This window comes from Varanus komodoensis, unplaced genomic scaffold (genome assembly GCF_004798865.1).
Source record: "Varanus komodoensis strain SLA01 unplaced genomic scaffold, ASM479886v1 scaffold12, whole genome shotgun sequence".
In the NCBI taxonomy this organism is placed as follows: Eukaryota; Metazoa; Chordata; class Lepidosauria; order Squamata; family Varanidae; genus Varanus; species Varanus komodoensis.
The window spans coordinates 29,218,318-29,242,890 of record NW_025335349.1 but is presented as its reverse complement, the minus strand read 5'-3'; the positions used below and the strand labels follow the sequence as shown (position 1 = coordinate 29,242,890).

General features: G+C 46.4%; 1 protein-coding gene across 3 annotated transcripts in view; it reads right to left on the bottom strand.

The window, feature by feature from the left end:
• Nucleotides 1-1,175: 1,175 nt before the first annotated feature.
• Nucleotides 1,176-24,573, bottom strand: part of STXBP4 (syntaxin binding protein 4) — a 136,753-nt gene continuing 113,355 nt past the window's right edge. For all 3 annotated transcript variants that reach the window (XM_044422059.1, XM_044422058.1, XM_044422057.1), the window contains one exon: nt 1,176-3,287. In XM_044422059.1, coding sequence (XP_044277994.1) covers nt 3,173-3,287 — 115 coding nt within the window. In that variant the 3' untranslated portion in view covers nt 1,176-3,172. The remainder of the gene's footprint in view (nt 3,288-24,573) is intronic.

Here is a 24,573-nt window from a genome sequence, read left to right as displayed (position 1 = left end):
GGTCATGCAGTTCTTGTAAACAGATTCCATCCGAACTAGATGAATGGAGGAGCTGATGGGGATGGGCTTCAGGTAGGGGCAAACCACGGGGAAAAGGGGAAGAGTGTAAACAAAACCACCAGACCATTCTTCTGCAGCAACCTGGCTGAAACTGGTTCCAAGTCATTCCTATACAGCTTGGGCAGGAGATCTTTCCAATGGCTCATGTCCTAATTCTTCATGTTATTCTACAAGAGTGCTCAAGGAGGACCATGTGGGTGGCCCAGTGAATAGATCCAGCTAGTGCTGCTGTCCTAAGAAAACTTTTGTTTTTTAACGGCGTGCGGTTGAGCCAACACTAGCTGCCTTCCAACAGATGCTCCCCCGCCTTTATTTTTTCCAGCCTCGTGACCATTGTGACATATTCCCTGTCTGCATGCCTGATGCTGAGGTAACGCACAATAACAGATCACTCATTTGGGAGCCATTGAGCAGCTTGCTTGGAAGGAATTACAGGGCTGATTTACTTCATTTGGGATGGGGGAATTAATGGGAGCCGGCTGAACAGATCTTCCAGGAATCACTGGCAATTCTTCTCACCAGCAAAAGCAAGACCAAGGGCAGTGCACTGTGCAAACTTCTCATTAGAAGTCAGTTCTGTCATGCTCAGTGGGACTGGCTTCCCACTAAGTGTATATAGGTCCGCTACCCAAAGGTATCCCGGGGTCCACAATGCTTCATATGCCAGCAAATGCTATGTGAATGGTAATGTGCTAATCCCACCAGTCCAATATATCATGAAGGAACAAACGGATGAAAGTGCAGAGACAGGGGGCAGTGAAAATCATTTCCCTGTATGGCCTTCTGTTGGTTCTGGCTTGTGATTTATGTTCGAGGCAGCTCAGATGTGCAGAATCAGAGACAGCGGGAAGCAATTTCTTCCAGACCTAAGAGATCTGGTGAGCACATGAAAATCTCTCTTCCCCAGTGGGCTCTCCACTGACTTAGAGGGCCATCTGTGAACATGGAAAAGGAAGCACACTGAGTCTACCCACATGGTATGTACCAAAGGTTGCTCACACAGAGACTTGCCATGAGCTGTAGAAGAAGAACATGATCTTTAGGCCATAGTTAACTACTTTGTTAACTACATAGTCAACTCTGAGAAACAAGAATAATACATATTTCCCCCCAAATTTCCAAAATGTGGACAAACCTCATTTATTCACATAACGTGGCTGAATGTAAGGATAATACATTTTTTCTGCAGCCTATTATGTGCAGGAAGCTGGGGTGGGAGGGAGGAAGAGAGCCTGCAAATGGGAGTACAATAAAAATGAACTACACAGAAGATTCAAGAGTTCAAGGTAAAGGTTAGGTCAATGTACTTTGTTATAAAAATGTGTAAGAACGTTATTCTCTTATGCTTTCTACAAACTTTAAAAGGCATTATATGCTCAATCTACATTTTCTATTTACAGTTCTCTGCATATGAAATTTACCTTGTGACTGAAAGCAGAAAGTAAAGCAGGATTAGAAAAACATGCATTTAACCGCTCTCTGTGTGTACATTTACACACACACACACACACCAGCAACATAACATGGCAAGTAAAAAATGGCAGCTTAGCTGACCAGCTAAGCAATGCTAGGATAAAGGAGATGCACAATGGACATAGCAACCTATTTCTCAAAAACCATTAATTAGTAGAGAAAGAAAGAGAAGCAACTCCAGGTTGCTGAAATGCTACTGGATGAAGGCCAAGATTGTAACTATGACCATCAGTAGGATAAAAGTGTTGACCTAATTATTCGTTAGAAAGGCTATGAAACTGAACAATTGGGCTGGGGAAAATACATCAATCACTTGCCAGAATAAGCCCTGTCTGTACTGCTCTTGTCTCCTTTACCAGAAAGTTTCCAAATAAAGCCGTAATCATGATGCTGGTGAGGTCTAAATCTTTAGGGGCAATGCAATTTGCTCTGCTTTAAACCTGTTTAGCTTTCGTGGCTCGTCTGGGATCTGGCTGAGAATTCCCTGTCAAAAGATCTCTGACCCTCACAGACCGACAGCTCTCCTTGGATCCCTGGAGAGGAGCAAACAGTAACCACTCAGTAACATCACTTCTGTTTGTAGTGCAGGCAAGCCTTTGGCTCTCTGTTGCTCAAAAAACAGCCCACCAGTTACTTCAAGTACATGGAATTTGTCCCTTCCCCTCGCAAGATGACTGCAACTATCACAAATAGAGTAGGGGTGAAAGGAAAATTATATTGCAAGGACCCCTGTAGAATAAGCCTCTTTAACAGACCCCTGTCACAAAAGCCTGGGCAATTTTTGGTCATACTGTGATGTTGCCAACAAATGCCGTGCATTCACTTATGAGTGCTGCAGCTGACACACTTCTCAGGCTCACAGGTTATCCTGCCAGAATGAGATCCGTTCACTTATATGGGAGAAAGGAAGGTGGTGGAACAAGCACTATTAGGCAGTGGAAGTAAATCTGCTCTCTGCTTCTGTCTCCACAGCGCCAGTTTGGGTGCTCTTTTCTGCCTCTCCTTGGGTCCTTCTAGGCACTCTAGACTACAGCCCCCATCTGCCTCAGCAGCAAGGCCAGTGGTCAGAGAGGATGGGAGGTGTCCAAACCATCTGGGGAGACCCAGGTTGGGGACAGTGCTCTAGAGCAAGGGTGGGCGATTCGTAGGTGAAAAAACTGGAGGGCCACAACTCCCCTTAGCCACAGTCAGCATAGCCAGTGATGCAGCAGGATGATGTGAGTTGTAGGCCACAACATCTGGAGGGCTGCAAGTTGCCCACCCCTCCTCTAAAGCACAATGGGATGGGCAGATTGGCTTTCAAGCCTACAGGCTTAGAGATGTGCAAAGGTCCAACGGATACGAAGGGCAGAGGCAGGTGTGTCAGTTTCTGTTTCCTAAAGCAGATGAACCAGCAACGCTGCAGGTGCAATGCACATCCACACGAGTGCTCGGTCTGCGAGGCTGGGCTCAAATCACTTGCCAGAAAAAAGCCATTCATAACAGACGGATACTGTGAGGGAGGTTATTTAGTCTGGGAGCTCAGGACCAACCAGTAGCCTCTAATTATTTCACCAACACTAGACTCTTCAAGTGGGCCATCTTTCAACCACTGGGCTGAAGCAAACTGGCGCCCGTCTTCCACCCATGGGCAACGCTCTCAGCTTTTGGGATCCGGGAGCTCTCTGAAGCCATTGTCCTCATTCTCTTCAGAGGGTGACAAGGCAAGGACATTGGTGACAGGATGGATCCAGGATGTAGTCTGTGTCACATGACTGGAAAAGAACAATACAGAATTAAACTGAGGGAACAACTCCAGACTGTCCCCAACAATACAACAGATCACATGGTCCTGTCTGGCAGGCGGGGCAGTCCTGCCTGAGGAGCAATCTGTCAAGATGGAGGCCCCCTCCTCTGTGACAGACCTGGGGAGGGGAGAGGAGGGGAGGGGAGAGGAGGGGAAGCACAGCCCCACAGACACTTGGGACTAGTGTCTGTTGAGGGCAACCAGCCAATCTAGAGAAACAAGGCAGTGGGTCTGATCTAAGCCCTATTCCTTGGCCCTGTTCAAGGGTTGGGCAGCTGTGTCCACTAAATGCACGAAGAGTGTGGCTGATCCAGCTTCACACCCTTCCTCACCCATCTCTGTCTCCCTCTATCTGTGCAGGGTGGCTTTCTGAAGAAGGGACCCTCCTGCATTTGTGGAGACACCATTGAGAACACTGGAAAATCCATACCAGGCTTTCACCACATGGATATACAGTTGGGCCACCTTTTAAATCGCCCTACAAAGTGTTACAATGGGCCAGCGATCATAGCCAGCTTGGTTCTTTTGTTTCTCCTGACCGTGGGTTCTGTATGTTAAATCTTGTTTTTTAACTGTGAACATTTGGGCCACGCAAAAATGAAGCACCCTTTATATCTCCCTAGTCTACCAAATCAAATTAGGCAAGAGGTCAGGGAAGATCTCAGTTACCTGCTCATTGTACACAGCACAATCAGGCACATGGTTACTCACTGAGTTAAGAGCAGTGTGTATAAGATCACGCCTGGCAATGTGACCTTAAACAAGCTGACTGAAGGCGCAACTCTTTAGTCACCTCACTTCAGGTCGGCTGGGTTGGGCATACTGGGAACCGTAGGCCTTTTCCCCTGCCAAAACATGCCTAGGATTGCACCCTAAGCTTATAAAACTGAGCCTGGGTATGCTAAAGGACGACATGATTGTCAAGACGGGAATCTCTGGATTATACAACTGCTTCATATATGCAAATAATGAGGGCTGTGGGGAGAAGCAACCCAGAAAGGTTTCTCTTGATTTGATTTAGTAGCTCTGGCTGCACACTGCTTAGCAATTTATTGATCAGAAATAATTTTAAAGACACGAGATTTACATGGGGGCCAATCCGGTGTATTTAATTGTGCTGCTGCAAACACTCATCAGATGCCGGTCCAGTACAGCTGTGCTGACTGACAGTTCAAGACACAGAATAAACACTGAGCACTTCAAGAGGAGGCCATTTTCCTGCCATTGCCCCATCACATTTGCCAAAGGTTACAGGACAATGCAAATGCAGTCTTCTGTGCATTTATGTGTGTTTTCCTACACTTCTTACTAGAGACAATCTGTTAGAATGAAAAGATGGAGGAGCTGCACAGGAACCTCTGACTGGCATCTCTAGGAGCCCTCCCTCGGGAAGCGCCTCTCTCTTCATGTGCTTCGCTTACACAGAACGGACGAACTCATTGGGTGCATTCATTCTTGGGGGCAGGACAAAAGATGGTTTTCTCCGCTTTGTGGGGATCAGGCGCAGGTGATAATAAGGCCTGCTGGCTGTTCTTTGCCCTGGGCTGGAGTTCCCACAAGCATGGCTGCTTGGGATGAGCCAGGAACCCCGAAGGCAAAGTCCTTTTGCCTTATCCCCTTTTGCCTATCTGAATAAAAATGGGCAGTCAGGAAGTAAGCTAGGGAAACATGAATGCAAGTCACCCTTGTGGAAATTAGGTAAAGAGGGGACCGCTCTCCCACGGATCACCCGCAACTGCCGTAAGAGCCTGCACAGAGGCATTCTGGGAAGGCCTCCCTTCCTCTGAACAGCCATGCATGCCTCCTGAGGGAGGCCGCCTCAGGCTTTCATTTGAGTTCCATTCCACTGCAATGTTTGTGTTCCACTTTTCTTTCAAAACGATTAACGATAACATACCACAGCAAGGACAATAACGCTGAAACAAACAATCTGGGGGAAATGGCTATGGCCACCTATAAGTAACATTTTAATCTAATGCCATGTGCACAGTTGGGAGGGTAATTAACCATGCAACGAATAAACAATATAAAACTGCTAAGCATTTAAGTCAGTAAAATTCCTACTGTCCAAATATATCAATAAACAACAAGGGGATAATAAAAGACAGCACATGCTTGAGTCAGACGCGGCCGCTCGTCAAGGCCCGTGCTGGCAGCCCTGATGGAAGGGTGTGCCCAAGCCACTCGGCAGCCTGAAGCAAAAACGGTCAGTGGTGCTTTCCTGCCATCCATCTGCAGAAGCTGCTGCAGCTCTTCTGCAGTGCCATAGGGTTAGAGCCGGGCAGCCAAGATGGCATCCTCTACCGACCTCCCCTGGCAGATGAGGGCACAGTGACAAGGGCAGCCCGCACAGACCCACCAGCTCTGCCCTCCAGTCCCCCAGCACCACTCACACCAGTTCCTGTTCTGTGTGGCAGCAGGGCCGTCTGCCTGATAAAGACAAGCATCCAGCTGCTGCTGAAGCAGGAGATGCAGCAGGTGACTAGCTATAGGGTACAGGGCCTCTCACGTGCTGCATGAAGATGCTTTCAGGGTGTACTGGCGTGTTGTGGTTGCTGTTAGTCGCAAAGTTGTGTCCGACCCATCGCGACCCCATGGACAACATTCCTCCAGGCCTTCCTGTCCTCCACCATCCCCCGGAGTCCACGTAGGCTCACACCAACTGCTTCAGTGACTCCATCCAGCCACCTCATCCTCTGCTGTCCCCTTTTTCTTTTGCCATCTACTGTTCCCAGCATTAGGTTCTTCTCCAGTAAGTCCTTCCTTCTCATTAGGTGGCCAAAGTTTCATCTTCAGTATCTGGCCAAGAGCAGTCAGAGTTGATCTCCTCTAAGACAGACTGGTTTGATCTCCTTGTGGTCCAAGGGACTCACAGGAGTCTCCTCCAGCACCACAATTCAAGGGCCTCAATTCTTCTGTGCTCAGCCTTCCTTATGGTCCAACTTTCACAGCCATACATTGCAACTGGGAAAACCATAGCCTTGAGTATAAGCACTTTTGTCGGCAGTACTGGCATGAGATTATTCTTATAGCTTTATTAATTACAATATTGATAGGACATAGTCCAAGGGACTCAAGGTCTCTTCCATAATGCTCCACCACCTCTCAACCTGTTCCTCACAACAATCCTCTGAAGTAGATCATGCTGAGAGTTAATGATGGGCACAAAGCCACCAAGTGAGCTCCATGACCAAGTGGGGACTCGAATTTGAGTCTCCTGGATCCCAGTCCAACACTTTCACTGCTGTACTACACTGGCTCTTCCCAAGGGATCTTCCCATGCCCCAGATTTGGTTCCGTGTGTGTGTGTGTTTGTGTGTAATGTGAACACAAACAGAAGTGCAAGAGGCCATTCCACAAAGATGCATATGACGATGTGGTGTTGGCCAGGAGTGGAGTCCATATGGGGCCTGCCTCCCCTCAGCCCCAGCCACCGTGGCCAGTGATCAGGCAGCTGTGCTCCACTGCAGCGCAAAATCATCTCAGCACAGCCTGGGATTGCCTGCATTCCTCCAGTGGACTGGAAATGCATCCTGGCGTGTCTGTGCACTTCAGCAAGCACCGGATGAGCACAGCAAGCGCAGCCCCTGCCTAAAAACAGTTCACATGGTGGCATTACCGAAAGACCAACGGAAGGCAACACAAGTGAGTGATCATTGCAAAAGAACACAAAACCAGGTGCATCGTTTGCCCCATTGCTCTCATGCACAGCCTGTCCATTGACACCAATGGAAAGACAATCGTCTTTTCCACAGCCATGGCTGAAGGTGAGCTGTTGCATCACTGAACTACAGCCCTGACGTACTGCTGTGGAGGGATCACTATGTTCTGAGGAGGATGAGTGAATTGTGACACCAGCCTAGTGTTACATTGAGCATGATGGATAGTGAGGTGTGTGGCGGTCATCTTGCCATAACCAAGCGCTCTGTGTGAATCCAGAGCAAGGAATATCTGTTCATCAACCTGATCTGCCTTAATTAAATCAGCCCATCTCTTGAGCAAATATATCTTAGCACTACAGTCAGGGCTGAAGCTTTTGCAAGGCTCACTATCTGAATGGCGATTAGATGAGATCAGTAGGACAACTATGGGTGGCTGAGGTCCGTCGTTCCACCTTACTGCAGTCTCAAATGCTTGCGGGTTCCATAGGCGTGCTCAGAATAAATTATGTGCATTCGCTGAAAACTATGATAATCACACAGTAAAGGTGCTCACATTTATTTGCTAACTTTTCTATCACTACTGCTAGTTTTTCATTTCAGTTCCACTTTTTTCTCCATTAAGAATTCACAGCATATCCCATTCATAAACCAAATTCAGTACAACCAATAAAACATTGAAAACTGTCGTGTTAGTAAAGCATGCTAAAATAACCACAGCATCAACAGTTGGAAACTAGAATTAGTATCTAATTAATTAGTCCCAAATGGTTCATTCTACATCATGCAAACAACAGGAGCTTTGAAGCATTGCTCCTTTGTGACAAACTACTCACCAAGGACTTGGAACTTGAGAAAGCTGAAAAGTATGAGTAGCATCATTTTACAAGGCTAATACAAGACCTGCTTGCTTCTCGAAAGCAGACAGTCTTTGCATTTTGGCCACTCAGCTAGTTGTTAATGGAAAGTAAACTTTCATCAAGATGATCAAGCAAGGAAAGCAAGGGAGCTTTCATAAACTAGAAAAGGAATGCTATTAGTACTGTTCTCACAGCACTTTGAAAGCCTTTTATAACTTAATAATTGCCAGGCAAACCAGTACAAATGTTCGCAAGCTGGAACCATGGGAGATGTATAAGGAAGAGAGTGGACCTCCATGGAAAAAGCCCCTTGCTCTCTGCCCTAGCAGATTCCAGCACATGGGCAGAGCTTCTTCACTGGATCTTGCTATTTGCTATCCTTCCGTACCCTGGAACCCTTTTAGAGGTACTGGGCAACTTCCACCATGCTGGAGTTGTAGTCCAGCACCTCTGAAAGACCCCCGATTGGGCCGGGCTCCCTTTTGCAGTGGCTGGTAGCCATGAAAGCAAAAGGCAACACTTGGCAGTAGAGATGGGGGAACATTTCAGCTCTCGTGAACAGCTCTCGTGTGTGTTTGCTTTGCTCTCATGTGTGTTTGCTTTCTTTAAACTCTGGAAATTGAAAAGCAGTTCTGGGTTCTCTGGGAAAAGGAAACTGGGGGTGGGGGAGGAACGAATGCTGTGCAACTTTCTGGATCCTGGTCAGAGCCAATGCCAGTTCTGAAGATAGACCATCCTGGAATCATAGAAGAGACAGGTTGGGAGGGGACCACGAAGGCCATCGAGTCCAGCCCCCTGCCCCAGGTTAAGCATCCCTCCCCAAGGGCTGTCCAGCTGCCTCTTGAATGCCTCCAGCATGGGATAGGCCACAGCCTCCCTAGGTCACTGATTCCATCGACTGACAAAATATTGGTTATTGATTGATTGATTGCATTTATATACCACCCCAATAGCCCAGAGGGCTCTCTGGGTGGTTTACAAACATTAAAACCCCAAATACAATATCCAATCCTAAACAAATAGATTGACTACACCATGACTGAGTAGAAAATAACATGGTTAAAATGAAGTAAATGAATAAATATAGCATTAAAATTAACTAACTTTAAAATATTGGTTAAATAAAATGGTCTTGACCTGGCGCCAAAAAGCATATAATGAGGCGGACCTCTCTAGGGAGCGCATTCCATATTTGGGGCTCCACCGCAGAGAAAGCTCTCCTCCGAGTACTCTGTCTCCTGACCTCTTTCAAAGAGGGTTCCCGGAGGAGGGCCTCTGCTGCCAATCTTAGGGGGTGGGAGAGCATATAGGTAAAAAGGCGTTCCTTTAGGTATCCTGATCCCAAGCCGTTTAGGGCTTTATAGGTAATAACCAGCACCTTGAATTGAGCCCGGACTTCAATGGGAGGCCAATGATGCTGATAGAGGACTGGGGTTATAAGAGAATAATGCCCAGTCCCCGACAGCTTCCTGGCAGCTCTATTTTGCACCATTTGAAGTATCTGGACCATCTTCAAGGACAGTAGAGTGTGTTACAGCAGTCCAAACGGGAGGTAACCAGTGCACATGTCACTGTTGCCAGGCAGTTCTCCTCCAGGTAAGGATGCAGCTGATGGATCAGCCGGAGCTGAAGGAAAGTGCTCCTCGCCACCGCTGTCACCTGGGCTTGCAGGGACAGTTCCGGGTCAAGGAGCACTCCTAAGCTGCAGACCCTGTCCTTTAGAGGGAGTGCAACCCCATCCAGGGCAGGGCCCAAGCCACTTACCCAGGAACTCAAATCACCTACCAACAGGATTTCCGTCTTATCTGGATTGAGCTTCAGTTTATTGGCCCTCATCCAGCCCATTACCTCAGCCAGGCACCGGTTCAGTACAGCCACTGCCTCACCTGGATTAATTGGAAAGGAGAGGTATGTAGGGCTGGGTGTCATCAGCATACTGGTGACTCCGCAGCCCAAACCTCCTGATGACCTCTCCCAGCGGTTTCATGTAACTGCTAAATAGCAAGGGGGACAAAATGGACCCCTGTGGTACTCCATGGCAGAGTTGCCATGGCGCAGAACCAAAGTCCCCCAGCACCACCTTCTGGAATCGGCTGGCAAGGTAGGAGTGGGACCACTGCCAAGCAGTGCCTCCTACTCTCAGTCCCAACAGCCTATCCGGAAGGATACCATGGTCGATGGTATCGAAAGCCGCTGAGAGGTCCAGGAGAACCAACAGGGACGCACTCCCCCTGTCCTTCTCCCTGCACAGGTCATCGTACAGGGCGACCAAGGCAGATTCAGTACCGTAACTGGGTCTAAAACCGGACTGAAATGGGTCCAGATAATCAGTTTCATACAAGAGTGCCTGGAGTTGTCCCGCCACCACCTGCTCCAACACCTTGCCCAGGAACGGGATGTTGGTCTATAATTGGCGGCCATCTCTGGATCCAGGGATGCCTTCTTTAGGACAGGCCTGATCACCGCCTCCTTTAAAGAAGCGGGGACCCGGCCCTCCCTCAGTGAGGCGTTAATAAGCTCCTGGATCCAGGAACCAATCCCGTGTCTGGCTCTGGTAAGTAACCATGAAGGGCAAGGGCAGGTGGTTGGATGCATTTGTTTGGAAGCTGCCTCAAAAGGGGTGGGCCCACTCCTCCTACAAAAATGCCTACAAAAGTTGTAAAGAAATAAATTCTAAGTCAGAGAAAGAAGAGGGGCCAGAATGCCAAGCTGAAATGCCAAAGCTGATCAACCCAGAGATTAAGCCAGGCCATTCCTGAGAAGCGGACAGTTTCCAGTTCTGTGGGAAAGTTTCGTGAGAAAACTGATATGGAAGGAGGTAGAACTGCATCATTAATCTGAAAATATTACTTCAGGTTAGAGGGACAGATCTGCTGCGAAGGAGCAGATGCCCCAAGCAATTGCTTGGAATTACAAACAATATTATTATTTTGCATGTATATCCTGCCTTTTTAACTCTTGCAAGGAAACCCAAGTGGCTTATATAGCTCCATTTTATCCTTACAACAACAGCCTCTGACAGAAGTTTGGCTAAGAGCCAGCAACTAGCACCTAGATCTCCTGAGTCTCGTCCAAAACTCTAACTACTGCCCCATACTATCATTAAGCTGCATTTTCCTAATGGCCAGTAATCTAACTTTTCTTATCAATCTCTGCAGTGCTTTTTTGTACTACCGAGCCAGCCTTCGCCTGTGAAATTCTCCTATATGGCTTTGAAATAAACAGACAGATAGATAAAACAATATACCCAAGGTCATTTTGTTTGCACGCCGCCTTTGCCCATGTATGCACAGACTCAGAGGTGGGTGGGCAGCAGACACGCATAAAGTAGACCTTGCCTAAACTGACCTTTACTTTTAACCAAATGCACTTATTAGACATCAGGATGTATTTCTTACTACTATTGTTGCTGCTGTTATTCAGATAACAGCATTACTGATTTACATGGCGCTTTACAAGAGAACATAAACAAAAAGGCAGATCCCTGCTTCACTGAGCCTGTACTCTCAATTTTGAATGCAGGAGGGCAGGGAGAGTAGAAGAAAGTACAAATTAAGCCTACCAACCTATACACTCTTACCTGGGAGTGAGTCTCATTGAACTCAGTGGGAATTACTTTTGAGTAAACATGTGTAGATTGTAGATTTTGAGTAGATTGTACTGTGAGAGGGCTTAGGACTGGGGTAAAGTAACTTTAGTCAGCTTTTAAGCCAGGTATTTGGTTCTTCTGGAACCAGTGTGACCATTGCAAAGTTACCTATTTCATAAACTGGGGAAACCATTAAGTTTCTAATACTATTGCTGTGATCATGCTGGAGCAGTGCTGATAATAACAACACTTCTAAAATAACAACAGCCTATTTATTAAAGGAAAATTAAAACATACTAGTGTCCTTGGCATTAAAACTGGAGAGACTTTCCTAGCAATTACTAAGCAGGATTAAATACATAACTAAAATACAGAGTTATTAAAACACATTTTATAAAGGGATTTTTGCATGAAAGGTATTTCAAGAAGGAACAGGAGCTTAAATTCTTTGTGAGCCACCCCGAGGCTTTGTTGCGATGGGGGCAGCATAGAAATGTTTTAAATAAAAGATGATGATGATGATGATGATGATGATAATAATAGTAATAATAAATCAAACTAGGAGTATGGTCTAATTTTGGGTCCATCATGGAAAGCAGATGAGGTGTTTTTTTTCCCAAATACTGTCTTTAGCTATGCTAAGGGCTTATGGCCTCTAGACAATTTGTGCTTGGAGGACTCATTCGCTGGTAGAGCCTACGCTTTGTAGGCAGACAATTCCAGGTTCCATTCTCTGCATCTTCCACTGAGTCAGTCTCAGATTGCAGGATCTTGAAGATCACATGCAAGAGCCTGGAAATCCATCACCACCAGAGCAAACACTCAAGGGCCAGATGGAACTATGTAAGGACATCGGGAGACAGGCATTCTGAATGTGGCAGAAGTGGCTTACACTTCTGTGGTCTGCCACAAAAACAGCACACAACTTAGCATGAGCAATTAGTCCAGCTTACCCATAACCATGGTTTAATGTTACCTTGGACTCACATGCTCTCCTTTCTCCTCCTCCAGCACTCATGTGAAGAGAACAGAGTCATCCACACTATCATTTTGGATTAACCACAGTTTAGTATTATGTCCAAATCCCAAACTGTGGTTAATCTTAATTATGGTTAGTGAAAATGAGGCAGCTTCATTAACTATGGTTTATAGTTGCTTTCTTTCCAGTACTGACTACCCAAATATCACAATAAGCTGCAGTTCATCTGCAATGGAAGAGGCCTCTTCACAGTCAGGCTGGAGTGGGGAGCACAGAAACTCAAGCGTGATGTGAATCATTCTTATAATGTCAAACTATGATTTACAAAGGAGTAGGACTACAGATCCCAACAGCCCCACCCAGAATGACCCATGCTCAGGAATTGTGGGAGCTGTACGCCAAATGATCGGAAGGGTGGCTGAATACTACCCAGGTTTAGAGTTACATGCAAAGACGTGTCTTGAACCACACTCAGAATGTAATGGCTGCCTTCACTTAGGGACTCGTCTAAGGCATCATCCTATTTAACTGTCTTTCTTTATTTGAAAACACTTTTTCTCACTTTCAGGTTAAAAAAAATTAAAGCAGCTGACCAAAAAGTTAATAATTAGAGGAACTCTCCCACCAACTGATTTCAGTCAAGATGCTAGGAAACACGAGCAGCGACTTGACACAGCATACCAGCCGAAGGCAAAATAATTTCAGCTAGCAGAACTGGTGCATTATGGTATGTCGCAGTATCAGATTGCATCTTTGTGTGGCTCAGGATATGCAGTGGGCTTTGAGGCTAGCCCTAACATTTCCCAAGCCTTTGATCTGTGTGGTCTGTGCTCCATTTCACATTTGTGCTACAGGACAAAAGAAGAGACTTTGTTTGGCTATTCCCGCTCCTCTTAGAGACATAATCAGAATCCAGAATCCTCCACTTCTGTGTTACAGATTTCAGTGAAGGAGCCCCATCCACCAGCAGCTGGAGCAGGCAACTGGTGCAAGAAAGCCCTCTTTGGGGCTGGCTGCTCCCGAACAGAACAGAAGGTGCAAGCTGCTGTCCCCCAACGCCAACCCAGCCTCCCCAGCTCCAGGGGACTTCTGAAACCAGGAGTGACTCATGGCTTCAGGCAGCAACCACGTTTGCCTGGCTGGAGGAGACCAGTCTGAGCAAGCAAGGCGCTTGTGCTTCCTCACCAGAGCTGTAGCTGCAAGGATTCATTATGCAGCTGGAGCAGCAGTCCCTTCCCCTTTCTCCTCACTTCCAAGAGGGAAGGAGAAGGTGCAAAGTGGCAAAGGAAGAAGGGGGCGTGGCTGTTGCCTCCTATCTACCTACTCTGAAGGCACTGATTGCTTGAATAATGAATTCTCCCACTCTGCCTCCCCTCCAGAATTGGGGATGTACAGATTTTGTTAAATCTATTCAACTTGTGTTTCACCGACCGTCAGACTACTCGCATTTTGTCTTCTGTTTGTTGACATAATTTGATTGTTTAATGGATGCTTGAGAATTGTGCTCCACTCGCACATGTTTTCATTCACATTAATGCAACTTTTGCTAATGCACATTGCACGCAACAGGTTTTTTTTTTTTTAACAGTTAAAGAAACCAGTCTGCAAGTCTATGGAGTCTGCACGACTTGGCCAAAAGCAGTCCACTGAGGAATACACAGATCAGATTTAGAAAAACCCAACCTCATTTGAATCTGTTGTGGATTTCTTCAACATCCCTAATCATCCTTTATTACTCAAAGGGTTAATTAAGCCCTGATTCACCATTCTTTTCAGCAAGAGGTCTGTTTGAAAGCAAAAATGCAGCTACCTCTAGGGCTCCTCTGTATGGCAGGATCAATATTATACTCTGTGATTTGCCTTGTTTCCCCCACTCTGCAGACCTCACTATTAAATGCAGTAGCTTTGATGCGTAATATGGGAGGAAGTTCTGTACCAGGAGCAAGGCACAGCCAGAGGCCGATGCATCAGCAACTCTTGTTCACGCTGAGCGACATGTGTGCTGGGATGCTTTGTGGACTGGGGTCCTTCTCTCATCAACTTTGACCTTGCCCCCTAATTAAAAACCAGATGCCTATAAATAAACGCCCTAAGTCCACACCTCGTCATGGACCCATGAGCACAACGCACACGAACGATTTACGCACAGAATGATTATGTTCTGCCTTGCCACTTATTTATAGCCCTCTGAGCGTGCTGTAGCTAAAGAGCTTTGACATAATCAGTCCGATGAGATAATCCTAGATTTACTGTTTTGTGGAACATTCTCATATTGGAAATGCATCCTCTCTGATTCGAATCGGAGGAACACCACTACGGTGGGGCAGGGGGCATCCAAACCCTCCCTCGAAGATCCCATTTAGTGGGAGAGTCTGTTTTACCAAAGTAGGCATCAGCCTCACCCTGAGGTATCACTGGTCCACCTGCCACACTGTGGTCCGTATCAATTGAAGGCGGCTCGCCAAGGTTCTCAGGGCTAACCTAAACATGGTGCTAAATTACAAAATCCATAGAGAAGAAATACTTTCCCAGGACTCTTCAAGCAAGATGGTAAACAAAGCGAAATAACAAGCCATGGGTTGGGGAGAAGGAAAATACAGCTGATGTTCACGTCATGGAGTCTGCTTCTGGTTACAGTCTTAAGATGGAAAGTGAACAAATGCTGCAGGAATTCTGATTCTCAGATAGGGTAAAGTATAGACAGATGGATTTTCTTAAATATATTCTGCCTGCCTTTCCCAGATGCCAGGTGCCTTTTGTTCTACCATCCCCTCATTGATGAAACTGGATTTTTATTTCAATTTCCCAAACTTGCACTTGTAAAAAACGACATTTCCTAAGATGTGCAAATGCCTGCAAAATTTGCATTACTGCACTTTAGCCTACGGCGTGGGGGGAAGAGTGCAATTATTTTGGGCAATTATTTTTATGACTAGTTTGCCTGCTTTTCTAAAATGAAATTTGCTTAACATTCTGGAAAGCAAAACCTGGTTTACATGTCTCAAGAATCAGTGACTCGAAACAAGCTGGTCTGCTTTGGAATCTGTGGGTTTCATTCACAAAACTCCAAACTTATTAGAATCTGATGCGGATTGCTCCAACATTCTTAGTCTGGGACTCTCCCAAAGCAAAGGTGGGGTCTAAGGCAAAAAGGTAAAGCCAAACAATCCCAAAGGTCCCCCCCCCCCCAAATTCCTGGCAGTAATACAGCTGCTGAGGCATTTCAACTGCTAAAAATGGGGAAGACTGCAGATAAGCTGGGAAGCCACCAAACTAGTGGTGCCGGGGGAAAGGAGGAGGAGGTGTGGCCATCAGGGGCTGGATTTGTCACCCCAAGAAAGCAGACCCCCCCCCCTTTTGGAGAGCACAGGCTTTTTGTGTGATGTGCTTTTGCATCCATCCATTGGAAAATCTCATTCCTCTGGTGTCTAATTTGCAGCCTCAAGGTCCATAATCTGAGTGATTGCAAAAGAGATAGTGTGTGTGTGTGGTGGGGGAGAGAGCGGTGTACCCCATGCTGCACCCCATGAGCCCTACACTGTCTACTGAAACATAGAAAAAGAGTAAGAAGGGGCCTCCCGGGTCATCTAGTCTGGCCCCCAGCTCCAGCCAGCTCCGCTCATGACATGCCTACCATGTGCATGTCTGGCCTATCCTTGAGCACCCTCACCAATGGGGCTTCAACCACCTCCTGTAGAAGTCCATTCCATACCCTCAGGGTCCTAACTGTCAGGAAGTACTTCCTGGCATTCAAATTGAACCCAGGTTCCCTGAGCTTCACTCTGTTGGAGCGCGTCCTGCCCTCCTCTGCAGGGAAGAACAGGTCTATATCCACCTCCGTGTGGCACCCCCTCACGTAACTGTACTGTATGTCGCCAAGAGATCCCCTCTGAGTCTCCTCTTCTCCAGGCTGAAAAGACCCAGTTCCCTCAGTCTTGCCTCAAAGAAATACCCACCCACATCAGGCATCCTAATACCAAGAATCAAAGTGTCTGGCAGAGGTGCACAAAGACCTGGTCAAAGGAAACCAGTGGCGTTTTACGGTGAGACAGTTCTACGTTACACTGTAAATTCGGAAGGAATGCTCCATGTGCAGAAGAACTGCAGCACAGGGATTTTACAACAAGAAAAGCAAACATCAGAATCCATTTAAAGGATATTCTCTAGATTTGTGCAATGTCTGTTTGGTCATTTGTGCGAAGGTATTTAGCTTTGCCTGGGGCCAAAGGAGTAAGACAAGATTGCATAGGTTTCCTGCTAGAATTTAATTAATTTAAGGTCCAATCCTATGCTGTAGGACTCCCCACATCCGCCCAGCACAAATATTCAAAGGATAATGTCCTTTGCAGAATAAGTGAAGAGCAGCTACAAGTGGAACTATTTTACTTTTCCCAACTTGCATGTCCTGACATTCACTCGATTCAGCAATAGTCTTTTGCTATTAACCTCCTGAAAGCTTCACACTGCTTTGCTAGCAACAAGGAACCACAGAGCTTAAATGTACTCGTGCTTGCCAAACTGCTCATTGATCTGTATCTCAGAGAACCTCTTCCATCATAATAGTAGAGTATGATAGAGGATGAAGCTGCCCTCAAGCAGAGACACAAGGCTGCAAAATCACACGGCCCAAAAGTATTAGGATCAAGCTACACAAAGGAATCATGTGACCCAGAGCAAGCTGGGCTGCATTTATATTCTCGTATAGTCTTTTGCGGACATTCTCCACATCATCCAATGCATTATGCACTTCATGCACCTGATGATGCGGCCGTGTCCATGAAAACACATGCCAGGATTAATTTATTAGCCTTTAAGGTGCCACCAGTCTCCTTTTTTGGGGCGAGGGGCTAGTGTTTGCTGTGAGAATAACACAGCCTCTGGAAATCGTAGCCACTCAGGGAGACGACTCTTCTGCATAAAATGCTTGCTTTTCAGAGGCGAGGAGGTCTTCCAACATGCGCTGTACCCCCTGCAATCCAATGCAAACTGGTTCAGCAAGGGTTGCCCATGTGATGCTGCAGATTGGGAGATCTAACCGCAGTGCCAGGAGCTCATGCATACTGCATATGACAGCCAGAATAGCTTTTGATGCGCTGATAGATTTCCCTAGCGTTTTACTCCCACCATCTATCTTTTATAATATCTGGCAGAAAACTCACCCCACAGTCACAAGGGTATGGATGCATAGTGCATCATCCAAGCCTGGAGATGAACGGAAACAGGTCGGGAAACTACTTCATTTTGTTGCGTATGGAGCAGATGAAATGTTGTCTTATATTCGGCTTGCTTTAGGGGGTGAATTGGCGTACACATGTAGTGTGCAGGATGTGAATCGTGTAGTGCCTTTGTCTAGAGAATCTGCATCTGTTGCCACAGGTCGCCAACTGTGATGCTCACAAGGAGAATGACAAACGATGGCCACCACTGTGGCCATTGGGACAGCCCTCTCCCAACTTCTTCTTGTCTTAGATGGTTTGATATACGTTTCAGGCAGGCTTCTCTCCAAACAGGGGTACATCACAATGCTGTTTATCTCAGTTTGAGTTCACACTTTGAAAACTGGGAGCATGTGGTACCTCTACAAACTGCCAAGCTGAAGTGGTGGAGTGGTTAAGAGGTCGAACTCTGAACCAGAAGACCCAGGCTGAAGTATCAGCTCGGCCATAAACTCACTGAGTAGCCTTAAAATAGTTTTGCATGTGTATCTTTCCCCTGAAATATGGGGATCATAATATCCAGTAATAATGGTTACTGAACAAACGCACGTGACACTCACTGGGGGAAAGTGCCATAGAAACAGGCCACATTCCAGCTTACATTAAAGGCTTCTAAGCCCTACAGATTTCAGTATGAAAGATTTAGCCACATGCTTGATGGGTATTTCAGCTGGAATTTGCTACCACAAGATGTAGCGGTAGCCACCTCTTTGAATGACTCTGAAAGGCATTTAGGCACATTCGTGGAAGGAGGGCTATCAATGGCCACTAGGCATGAAGGCTAGATAGAACCACCAGAATCAGAGGCAGCCTGCTTCTGAATTAGCAGCTGCTGGAGGGGAAGTGAACAGGAGTGCTATTAATCCCCTGTCCGACTTGAGGCCCTCCCATAAGCATGAGGCTAGCCACTCTGGAGAACAGCACGCTGGACTAGATGGACTTCTGACTGGATCCAGCACTGCTCTTATGTTCTTCTCATGGGTACTTGCAGTGCTTTTTTTGTAAAAAAAAAAAAAAAGTGCCAGAACTCGCATCTTGGGGTCACACTTTTACACTAAAAAAGATTTTTAATTCGCCAACTTTTTTTGAAATAAAGAACTTATTTACCTTTTGCATGTAGCCAGTCACTCTACACACACATAAACATAATGGTCGCCGCCGGCAGTACGCGCTCAGTGCGCGACCACACACACCAATCCCAAGCCGAGCAGCGTCCCAAGCCGAGCAGCGCACTCACAATCAGCGCCGACACACAAGCAGCCTGCATGCACTATTTTAATTATTTTTGCTGCTGATCTGCTACACCTGACAGGGTGATTCAAAATCACTTGGAAAAATCCCTTGGAAAAATCCAAAAAAGGTGCTGGAATGCCATTCCGGTACGTTCTATGACAAAAAAAAGCCCTGGGTACTTGTACACAGTATTATAGGAAATCAGAACAGCCTGGTGGCTCGGTGCTGCATTTGGGGGTGAGTGGTTTAAATCTCCTGCTTATTCATGGGAGGGTAAATGGGGGGGGGGGTGCCAGGCAAATCATTCTCATCCACCCCTATCTCATGGGGTGGTTGTCACTGTTCTTTGGTGTACTTGCAAAATGCCTCTCTCTATGCTCCTTGCCAAAAAGGGTGAGATCCAAGAGTAATAAACAAACCCAGTATTGTTTTCTTGAAATGCACGAAATGCCAGTGTTGTGATCTTTCATAAGATGAAACTGCTCTTGCCTTAATCGTAATGTTTCTGCTTTTCATGTTTTCTGCAGGGGAGGGATGATCCAAAGAAAGCAGAAGAACAAAAAACTGAAACTAGCACAATAAATCTTTCTCAGGAGCAGTTGGCAGAGGCAATCTAAAGGGACCCAGAACATGCCAACAGCTTGGGAAATAACTTATTTTTACAATCCAAACCACATGGTTTGACCTTTGATGGAAACATTTCTTTTAGTAACCTTTGTTTGACAATCCATTGCCCAAAAGCCAGTAGAAAACACTGGATTTAAAAAAAGACACACCTCTTGGGGATGAAGAAGCCCCTTGGGGGCTCCCCTGGTCATCAGGGTCTTCACTTTGGTGCAAGTACCTGGGCTCTTCTGGGAAAGCAGGGAACCAAGGAAGAACTGGGTGCTGTAGGAACGGAAGAGTGTTCTCTAGGGCAGCAAACCAAGATTCAAGTATCAGATTTAACTGCGGATGGGCAACCTCAAGGCCCTTGTTGACATCCTTCTTATTGTTCCTGCTATTTTTAAATGGGGCATGAACTGGGCAGACCTGCAAACACAGGACTATTCTCTGTAAAGTAAGACAGCTAACCACATGAGCACCACATGGAGAAAAGTTTTCTTAAGAAAGAGAGAGCGAGTGAGCGAGCTGCCATTCTGCCACCCGGGTGTGGACAACCCAAGCTGGGGTCATGATGGCCAGCAGCCCCCTGTGCTTTCTTACCTTTCAGGTTGGAAGTGCTGTGTTGTAAATGGGGCTCTCTGCCTTTGAAAAGTCTTCAAGAACTTAGGCCAGAATAGGGTGGCTGGGCTATTGACAGGGGCTGGCTGGTTTGTGTAACTCCTCTGGGTCTCCTCATGATACCTTCATTGCTGTCTTTTAGGAACCACACACTCTTGTTCACCCAGGCTTATTAATTTTGCTTTTCCGTGGTTGCTTTTGTTCTGCTCAGTGGGTACTGCAATTGCTCTGAGCTGCTTTATTTGCTGTCATATTATATGGTGAAATTGTTTCTTCTTCTTTTTTATGGATGCTATATGTTATTCTGCTTGTAGTTTTACAGCCCAATCCTGTGCATGTTTACAGAGAAGTAAGTCCCAGTGTGAGCTACTCCTAGGTTACTGTGCGTAGGATTGCAGCTTTAATTACTTCTTGTAAAGCCACTTTGAATACCACCTTGTGGTAGAAAGATGGCATAGAATTATTTAAATAACTAAGTATAACTCTGTGCATATGTCTCTCTCTCTCTCTCTCTCTCTCTCTCTCTCTCTCTCTCTCTCTCTCTCTCTGGGTGTGTGTTCATGTGCAGCTTGCACATTTGCAGTGCAGAAAAACAGAACAAAGAACTCTTTAGATAGTGGTGACTGGATGAATTAGAAGACTTTACTTCCATTTTCTAAGGGGAAGAAGAACCTCAATTTTGGAGAAGTTTCCAGATCACAAAAACTGTGAATCTGCACGGTGCCTTCCAGGAACACTCTTAAATTAGAACACGACTCCCTCACTCCTTACATTCTGCAGAATGTATCTGAAAGAGCCAGAGCTTGATCGTTTGATAAGGCAGAGAGCAAAATAGATCTGATGGGGCACAATCCTCTGAAATTGTACACACATGCAAGCAAGTGGGCAGAAGTGGGAGGAGAGCAAGACCTTACCTAGCTTGGGGAATCAGCCTCATGATTTTGTGCTGCAGTGTGGCAAACCTGGATGTGGTGGGAGACAGAAGAGCCTGCTTGGGGTGGGGAGTTTTGGAACTTCGCTGATGTGACTGTTCTATTCTGCCTGTGCAATCATCTGGGAAGTCCATTCAAGACCAGGCATACTGTGTGCTTTCTACAACATTTCCATGATGGCAGTTCAAAATTCTGCCCCGAGAAAAGCCAAATCCTGTGCTGTGTATGAATGGGGCACACTTTGTTCGCTTTGCATAATGCACACTCGCATGGATTTCAAACAGGGGAAAGGCAAGCATATGTGCTATTCCCCATGAATCAACAGCACCAACGGATGCTTGATTTCAGATGGAACATGGCCATTACTTTGTGCCTCCCTAGCTGAAGTACCATCCCATACAAACAGATTGGCTAGAGCCATCTCCAAAACACAGTTTGGAGAGCCAATTTAAGCAATGAACAATTACCTTACTGCAGCTCATACAATGGTGCAGCAATGGTGGTACAGTTGTTTATGTTCATGGCAAGAATAAGAGGAAAATAGGTTTCTGACAACAACGACTGCTCTTTGACCTGCTTTAATGGGGCAATTTCTATCGGGTAAATCATCTGCTTCAGCTGAATTTGGAAGCGAGGTGCCAGACAAATGGCAGATGGTCATAAATGAGATACAAGAACATAAATGTTTGCATGGAAAATGACTTGTTCTGCATTTCTTTTGCTGACTTTATCCACCTAGGGACTACAGCAAAAGTTAAAGCTCTGCGCTATGCAGTACCAAAATTAGTTACCTCAGAAGGATTGTACCAGTTTTACCGGAGCAGAAAGCACTCCTAAAATTCATTTCAAAGATTTTTGGAGCAGTGTTTTGATTAATCACCTCGAGAAGCTCTGTTTGGGACTGAATTCAAAAGTTGAATATCCTAATGCCATACCTTAGTCTGTGTTCTTTCTAAATGGTAGACTGCTTATTCTCTCCTCTCTGACAGGGGAGAAGCTGTGAAACTACAGAAGTCAAATGCTAAAATTGTTGCTTCCTCATTCTAGTCCATGTGGAGATGGACTCCGGCACTGAGAGAACCAGATGCATCCAGTCAGAGTATAGCCATGCAACCATTTTGCTTATGCAAATCTTGCAACTCTGCCCCTAAGAAGAGTGTCTGGAGAGACTGAAAGGGGAATCGGTGCAGGTTGAAATTCTGGAGCTATATTACTGCCAAGATGCCGTGAGCACCCAAGTCCATTATACAAGCTATGTTTCCACAGCCACCTGAAATACAATAAAGGATGACTGCCTGTGCCAGCCTTCCAGATGAATGCTCCCAGGATTCCTGACCACTGGCAAAGCGGGCTAAGGCGGATGGGAGGGGAAGTCCACAATGTCTGGAGGGCACCAGCCTGGGGAAGGCTGGTCTATCCTGTTAAGTGGATCCAAACTAGGAGCTGTGTGTTAGAGGCTCATGGTGCCTGTAATCGCATCGTGTCCCTGTTGCTTGTAGCCCCAGACCAGCTGCTTAATACTTGCACTATTGCTCCGTAGAGCTGCTTGCAACGACATTGGCCTGAACCATGTGGATATCATCTCCACCCCAGCTGAGCTGCTTTCAAGCAGCCCACTGAAGCCTTCTTGCCAGCCACTGTGTGGCTCCCCTCAGAGGAGGGCTCCACAGAACATCCAGAAGAGGCAGTGATCAAATCTGCATATCATCCGACTACAGGAGACAACCCATAAATCGGGAGAGATGACTTAACAACCCTCTGCCATGTTTTGTTTCATCAGCTCCAGCTCACATAGGCCAGGTGTGTTTTCCTCATCAGGCTGCCCCAGCAAAAATGTCTCATTCTTGCTTGATACTTGTGGAAGTGTGTTCTACTGCAGTATGCAATGCAAAGCACTCAGTTCAATATCTTCTAAGCTCTGATTTTTCAGGCAGAACTGCTGTGCCACCTTACTTCAGAGATACTTCTAGAAATCCAACAATATTCTGCTCTATAATGGTGGGATATCATACTCCGGGAGAATGATTGCATTCAGTTAACTCTCGTCCCAGTTAATGGATTCAATCAAGCTACTGGCTACTCAGTTAATGCACCTGAAATGCTGAAGATCTTGCTACCTCCACAAACCACAGGGTCCATTTTGGGATGCCATCACCTTCTAATTAATCCATGCCTTCATCTCCAGCTCCCCTGCAATCCAGAGCCCAGCTCTGAACCAAAGGAGGTTGCAAGGTTCAGATGCAGTAGGTTAATGGCAGCACATTGGGGAGGGGGGGGGGATTATAACTGTCATGACAACTAAGACATGTTCTGTATCTAATTTTGTTCTTTGGAGAGAGACCAGTGGCGAAATAGTTCTGAGCCCCTCATGGCTGCTGTGATTCCAAATACCAGAGTGTGAAAGAACAGATTGAAAGTCACAGCCAGGCAATGCAAGAAGGTTACAGTATTAGCAATAGTGCTGTTAAGTACCAACCCGTCCACTAATCCCTACTTAAACACACAACAGTTATATTAAAACCTCCTGAATGGGATCATCTGATTTAGACGTACTTCCAAGCATGTTCTCCTCCAGAAAGAAGGACACCTTTGTCACTGGACAACAGTTTTCTTTCAAAATCTGGGTCACCACTGACCGGCGGTGAGGGACTGCCGCCAACCCATGTAATGCCTCGCTTTGGCAAGTTTAGCCCTGTTCGTATAGAAACGAACTTGTCTGGGGACAGAATCACAGCCGCTGATTTCCACGCCCTCCACACACGCACTGTGCACACGTGCGCCAACAGGCACAGATTCTGAACATGCCGCCAAGATTCCTTTTATTTTGCACGGCATGAATTTGCATTCAGGATGCACAGTCTAAGAGCGGATGGAGTCGGGGTGGGGCCAGCAGGGACATTCCTGCAACCTTTTGTTGCTCTTCACTCACGACATCAGACGTTCTCCCAAGTCTTGCTTCCTAGGACTTGCCCTTTGCTTGAAGGTGGCCTTTGCTCCTAGCTTCATACTGCAGCTTCTGATTCTCAGATTGGCTTAGGTGTCTAACCAAGGCCCAGCCCAAGTATCAGGCAAGTCCATGATGGGAGGAGACAGGGCAGATGGAGGGCACCATCCTGAGACCGCCCCACAAGCTAGGAACCGATTCGACAAAACCACAAAATCAACACGGTTGATCGGCAGGCTCAGCTGAACAGAGGAAATGTGGAAGGGTGCAAAGGTTCCCAATTAATGTTGCCACTGAGTGGAAGTTTCATGGTACACTCAACTAAAGCCCATACCAGACGTGTACTGCTTGTGGCCCATTCAAGCTGAAAATAGGCCCCTCCCTGCAACATACACACACACTCACAGTCGTGTTGATGGATTTGCTAAATGTTTTGATTGGGATCGCAAACATGTGGGAGCTCTCAAGCTCCTGGAAAGCAACCCCTCCATGGCTGGTGAGCCATGTTCAGCCTGGTGGGTTGTGTGTTGCGCATACCCAGCCTGTATATAGCATCTTTGTATGGAGTACTCCCCATTTATTTATATCAACTTTGCCTATTTCTCTATTGCCTTTCCA